Below are 6,427 nucleotides of genomic sequence, written 5' to 3' on the forward strand. Positions count from 1 at the left end.
TTAAGTTGGACATCAGGAGGCGCTACTTCACGGTCAGGGCGGCTAGGGTCTGGAACCAGCTTCCAAGTGAGGTGGTGCAGGCTCCCACCCTGGGGGTTTTTAAGAGGAGGTTGGATGACCACCTTACTGGGGTCATTTGACCCCAGTGCTCTTCCTGCCATGGCAGGGGGTCGGGCTAGATGATCTGCTCAGGTCCCTTCTGCCCCTAGAAACTATAAAACTAGGTGATGCTGCTGTGTGCTCTCCTCCAGCGTAGGCTGTCTGGGCTCTCAGGACTGCAATTCTCCTCCCAGGGCTGGCTCCAGCTTTCCCACCCATCCAGGGTGCTTCAGCCTGGGTCTCCCCACCTTGTCTGGAGACTATGAGCCCAAGCGTAGTCCCTTTCTTAGCCTCACTGCTGGTCTCGGGTGGGATGCATGGCCTGGGGCATGCGCCCGGGTCCAGGAGGGAAGCCACGTCGATGTGCCCCATGTGGCCTGTTCTGTGCTGGTCTCCATGCGCGGAAATGCACAGGAAAGGGGTTTTGGGTGGACGTTCTGCGTTCCAGCCGCAAGTGCTGGGAGCTGGGGCTGCAGCCATCCCCATCCCCTTCCCCAGTTGGTAACCACGTGGGTGGTCGGTCAGTGATTGCAGCCAGGCTGGGATGAGAACAGCTGACCTCTGCATGCTCGCTGTCTCCCTGGGCATCCTAGCTCAGCCTTTTATGGAGCTGTAGAGCAGCAGGGCTGGAAGGGATCTCCGGAGGTCACGGCTAGTCCAACCCCCTGCCCGAAACGGGATCATCCCAATCCAAACTCCATCAGGTCAGGCCTGGGCAGAATAATCCTTCAGTGGGTGAACCAGGTGTTTGGCGGTAGCTCAGCCCTGTGCAAAGGGACGCTTCCCCCTGCGGCCTTGCTCTGTGCACAGTGACTTCTGGTTGGACCTGACCCCGTGCCCAGGTCTGCGTTCGAGTCTGCTTCCCCGGCTCAGTGTGGGGACGCGCCCCCTCCTGTCTCTGGTCTGCCCTGTGCTTTCTCCTGCCTTATGGGCAGCCGGTTTCTTTCTCTGCAGGGCGAGCCTTCGCCTGGGGCATGGGCACAAACTACCAGCTGGGCACAGGGGAGGACGAGGACCTGTGGAGCCCTGTGGAGATGACCGGCAAGCAGCTGGAGAGCCGCGTGGTCCTGTCAGTGTCCAGCGGGGGACAGCACACGGTCTTGCTGGTCAAAGACAAGGAGCAGAGTTGATGATGCGGTCGGGCCGGCCCAAGCACGGCGATAACGCGGGATGGCTGGGGCTGGGCCTTGGGGGACTGCCTCGTCCGGGCTCCTCCAGCCTGCTGCAGCGTGGGGAGGCATCCTGGCTCCCTCCAGGGCCGGGGGCAGGGGCTGCGTGGCTGGAGGGAGCCTTTTCAGGGACCCCTGCTCTCTCTGGAAACAGGCACCTGCCCCCCAAGTCTTCTCTTCTTCCTCACCCCTGTTTTAACTGTTTCCCTGGGCCAGCAAAGCTGGGGCTCCTGCAGCTTCAGAGGCCTTGGGCGTCTCAGGTTTGGCCTTCCATCTCCTCCTCCACCCCGAGCCCCTCCTGGCCTTGAGAGATCAGGGTTGTTTTTTCCATGAATAGGCCAAGCCCATCTCATTCGAGGTGAGGTTGAGGCTGCCTGTGCCCCTCACCTTCCTCTCTGCTCCCCCTGGGAATCCCCCATGCTGACCCGCGTCCTGGTCCTGCATGAGATCTGTGTGCAGAGCAGCTGGGGATCTGGGGGAAGGGAGAGAGCCTGGATCTCTCTCTTCTCCCCCATCCCTTCTCTCATGCAAGAGCTTTGCAGCGGCTTGAGCTGAAATGTCCCAGCATGGGAGCTTGGAGCTCCTCTGCAAACACCACCCCAGGGTCCAGACACTGGCAAAAGCAACCGGCTCCTGCTCCCCGCGTCCGAACACAGCAGCCCTTGGGGGAATCGGTGCCTGGAGATCCTCCCAGTTTCCTTCCACAGACAGACGAGGGCTGGGAAGAGGCTTGTCTTCCTGTTGCCCGTCTCAAGTACCTGCTTTTAGATCCGTCCTTCCCCTGTTCCCAGCAAGTTTGCAGACAGGCTGCAAACCCCCACCCTCCCCATTTTTGGTGGTGGATGGTTTTTCTTTTGGTAGTTTTTTAGTTTCTATCCCCCTGCCCGGGGGCTGTGATGGATGGCCACCATCACTTCTGCCCTGGCATTAGATGACTCGCCTCTACCAGCCCTGCTGTAGGCCGCTGGGTCGCAATGGCTGCTGTTCCCATGCATCTAACCGGCCTGGGGGCCGGCCCATCTCCTGCCCCGCTGTCCCACGTGCCTGCTTTCCAGTACCCTGCTCAGGAGCTGGGGTCCCTCTATGAACGTTTTACACATTAAGTTATAGCAATATCGGGAAAGGGGGGCGGAGATTGTACAATAGCTCAACCTAGGCTGGATTTTTTTTAAATAAAAAAAAAAAAAAAAAGGAAATTGAAATATTTTGGTGGCTTGGTGTAAAAGAGAGGCAAGAATGTGGAACTTTTAACATTTGGAATAAAATGAATCTTGTAACCTCGGGTCTGGATCCTCTCTCAAGGCAAAGGTGACATCCCAGGATCTTTGGTTAGGCATCTAAAGTGTCTTTTTGGCCCAGGGCCTCTGAAAATGCTGGCATCCGATGTCGGAGCTGTTCTGCTTCTTATACTGAGCTGTCGCTTCTAAATTGAGAGGTTTGGAGCGTCCCGTGGTGCCTGCTGGCTGTCCCTCGCTACAGCGTCTGGGCTTCTGTGTTCAATGACCGTGCAGCATCTTGGCCTGAGCTGCTGGGGGTAAGTGAGAGCCCACCCGGGAGCACTGGCTCGTGGTTTTCCAGCTCTTATAGGTATGAGTAGGGTGCAGCTACAATGCTCTCCCCTCCCCTGGCCAACCAGAGCTGCATTTGGGGATGGAAACGCATTCCCCAGCCCTGTGTTTGAAGAACCCAGGACCGGAGCAGGGTCTCACGTGTCGGGCTCGCTCTCAGACCCATTTATTCTTTGCTAAAACAGCCTTGAATTCATAACCAAGCTAAACATGCTTCACAGCTGGGAATTGGGAGGGGGATGCAGTCGTTTTTGGGCCGGAGCAGGTGCTATCGACCCCCTGACGCTAAAGGAAAGGGACAGGTGCTTGCTCCTGACAAAGCCGGTGGCTGTTTCCTTCCTGAGAGCCTCTGCTGAAGCCCCCCCAAATCCGCTGAGTGATCCCAGCTGGCCCTGCCTGGCTCAGGCTGGCTGGGCATGGGGTTGTTCGCTCTGCCAGAAGTTGGTGCAGCTGTTAAAACTCATGTCTGGATATCACAGGGTGGGTCCTGTCTCTTGTCTGCAGCGGCTGCTGCCTGTTGGCTTGCCTTCCCCTGCTGCCCCTCTGGCACTGCCTCGCAAGGGGAAGTGGTGCCCAGCCTCCCACAGGTCCCAGGCAGCTGCTTGTGTCCCTTGCAGGGCTGTTCTCGGGTGCAGTTCTGGGATACGGCCACGACGTGGCAGCAGCTCAGCAGGCCTTGTCCTGCATCAACCCGTGCACAGCACAGGGCAGTGGAATAGGACCTATATTAAAACCTGCCATATTTGTTATGCAGGTGGTTATACCTGGTCCTTCACCCCAGGCCTGTCTGAGCCCAAATGCTTGGTGTTTGGGAGTGAGGTAGTAGCACCCAGCCACCCCACACCCTTACCCAGGGAGCTGGCCTGTGCCCCCAGGGAGCTGGCGGGATTGTAGAGGAGCTCGACTAACCAGTTAAGGGAAACTGAGGCACAGAGACAGGAAGCAACTTGCCCTGGTCACCCAGCAGGCCAGTGGCCACAATGGTTATCTGTGGTATTAGCTGTGCTTTGGTGCCTGGAAAATGCTGGTAATTTTGGGGGTGTATTTGAGGGCGTTTTGTAGCCCCCAGCCATAAGATCGCAAGAGGCAGCCAGATGAGCTGAAGGCGCTCATGTTCATCCCATCCCTTGGCTGGGAAGGTTTGGGGGGATAGCTGCTGTCTGAGTCTGAGCTGGGTTTTTGGAGTAGGGCTGGCTCCTATACAAGGGGGCAGGAGGGGGAGCAGGAGCAGCTCCTGATTTGGGCAGGGAGCTGGGCCAGGCCTTAGCCGCAGCGATGTGCTTGGGGAATGAGGAGCACTGACTTCCTCGTGGCTACTGGTGCCGGCCTTTCTGGCCCGCGGGGAAAGCTGTGTAGGGGCTGAAGGGAACATCGAGGCTGTCTTAGAAGAAGAAACTGCATCAGTTGAATGAACCGATTCCCATGCCAGTGCCTAGCTCCTAAAGCTGCCCTTCCTCGCTCCATCGATCAGGTAGCAGCATGCTGGGAGGGCAGAGGTCTTCACCCACTGATGCTCCCTCCTGGACAGGGTGCTAGAGGCAAGCGGTTTAATCTTCTGCATCTTCTGAGGCACGACTTTGAGCCTGGCCCTTCGCCCTGGGCAGAGCCAAGAGCTACCCAGGGGTCCCTGCTCGTCTGGAGAGGCGGAGGTGGTAGTCACCATGCAGCGGCTGCAGAAGCTGGCCGGCCTGGCTTGATGCCGAGTGCATGCAAGGCCGGGGTCAGGGTCACTGCTCCGTTGGCTCTCCTCTCTGAGCAGAGCTCTGGGACCCTCCAGGACCTGCGTGTGGGTCTGACGGGGTCTCAAATGCCAACGCTGCTGGCAGTTCTCATCTGGGTCTGGCTCTAAATGCTGCTGCTGGTGTATCTAGCATGGACCTCCGAACACCCGGCTCACCTGGGGTAACAGGGCAGATTTGTTCCCCCCCTCCCCAATCCCCTGCTGCTTACAGACAGGCAGAGCTGGGCAGAGGGGTGCAAAGATGCCTGCTGCGGGGCTCCTTGTGGCTCCTTCCTTGCAAAGCTGCTTTAGAAGATCCCAAACAAGGAAGGGCACAGAGGTGAGGGGAAGGGTCTGCAAGATGTCAGGAAGGGCGGGGGGAGGGGCAGGATGAAGGTGCTCCCCTCTACCTTGGGCTGTCGGCCCTCTTGGCTGGATGCTCTGCTCCCCTCCTTCCCGCCAAGCTATCAGCATCCAGACCCCTGGCAGGGCCCTGGGAGACCAGCATTGCTGTGTGGACTGATCTGTCTGAGGGGCCGTGGTGGAGCAGCACCACAGCCCCCAGCTCTTGCAAAGCACGATGCTGTTTACTGAGTGCAGAACACCATCCAGTGCACGTCAGCCACTTGCACGAGAGTGCGGCATGTCAGCCTGGCACCATGCACGAGCTGGCTGGAGCTTGGCGACACCCCTGCCCACTTGTGTGGCCTTATAAACCAGGCCTCCCAGACTGGCTCTGGGGGAGCAAAGGGCTGAGGATTTGCCCACGCAGCCCTGGGACCATGCAGTTTATTAGTGCTGCCCCTGACTCCGCAGGAAATGGGCACCAAGAAGCCAGGGGCACCAAGATATAAATACCCAGTATGGATGCAGTGATCTGTGACTCTCACAAAATGTCCAGAGAAGCATCAACCCAGTCACTCCCTTCTCCAAGGCCTTTCAGCTCCTTTCCTGGACCCAAATTGGCAGTTAGACACAAGCCAAACCCTGCGCCTAGAGCCCAGGAAGTGGTGCCTACAGCTGAAATTCTTTATTGCCTCTCTACAGAGACGGGCATGGCCAGGCCAGCAGAGAGGGCTGCAGGAGACCTGGGTCTGGTTCCTGACTCTCCCCAGCTTCCCTGGGTGTGTGGGTCTTGCACTTACCCTCCCTGCCTGGCCCACCCGGGAGAGGTGTCTGCTGCAGCCCCAGTGTGGACGTGTTGGCTGTATAGAGGCTTCTTTGCAATGCCTGGAAGAAGCCAGCTGCTGCACTCTGGGCACGGCAAGTAAATGTCAAGCTATTGATTCAGCTGGTTCCTAACCGGCCTAGCGCTCGAGCCGGGCGTCCGTGCACTTCAGCTGCATCAACTGCTCTTTGTGCCGGGGACCGCGGGACTCTTGTCTGGTAGAAGCAAACAGCGCAGTTTGTTTGATATTTTATTTATGTGTCATTTAAATTAATAAAGAGATTATCCCCCGAATAGTATGAGTGCGGCCATGCATGCCAGGCGACCTACATTCCCCAGCCCCGATCCTACCGTGCCCCTGACCAAGCAGACGGTGGTGGAATTGCTGCCAGGATCAGGGCCTCTCTCCATGTGTATATGGGTGGCTGTGAGCAGCTAGAGAGCTGTCCTGCTCCACTCCAGAGATACCTGCATTGCAGTGATAGGGGACACACAGGGCAGCTCCCGGAGTGGCGGCAGCAGCAGCTGTCTGCTCAGCTGGCTCGGGGCCCATGGATGGACACCACCAGTGCATCAGGATCAGGCCCCCGTGCTGGAGGAGCACGGCGGGGGCACGGGGAGGAGAGGTGCAGCAGTTGCGTGCGGTTGGGTTCCTGGCCTCCCCACCCTTGCCAGGCAGCAGGGATCTGGGTGCATGCATGGC

General features: G+C 58.4%; 1 protein-coding gene across 1 annotated transcript in view; it reads left to right on the forward strand.

The window, feature by feature from the left end:
* Positions 1-2,549, forward strand: part of RCC1 (regulator of chromosome condensation 1) — an 11,125-nt gene extending 8,576 nt beyond the window's left edge. Inside the window, exon 9 of the mRNA XM_019512521.1 lies at positions 1,054-2,549. Coding sequence (XP_019368066.1) covers positions 1,054-1,229 — 176 coding nt within the window. The 3' untranslated portion in view covers positions 1,230-2,549. The remainder of the gene's footprint in view (positions 1-1,053) is intronic.
* The last annotated feature ends 3,878 nt before the right edge of the window (positions 2,550-6,427 follow it).

Source organism: Gavialis gangeticus, unplaced genomic scaffold (assembly GCF_001723915.1).
Source record: "Gavialis gangeticus isolate Ggan-Ray unplaced genomic scaffold, GavGan_comp1, whole genome shotgun sequence".
Lineage (NCBI taxonomy): Eukaryota > Metazoa > Chordata > Crocodylia > Gavialidae > Gavialis > Gavialis gangeticus.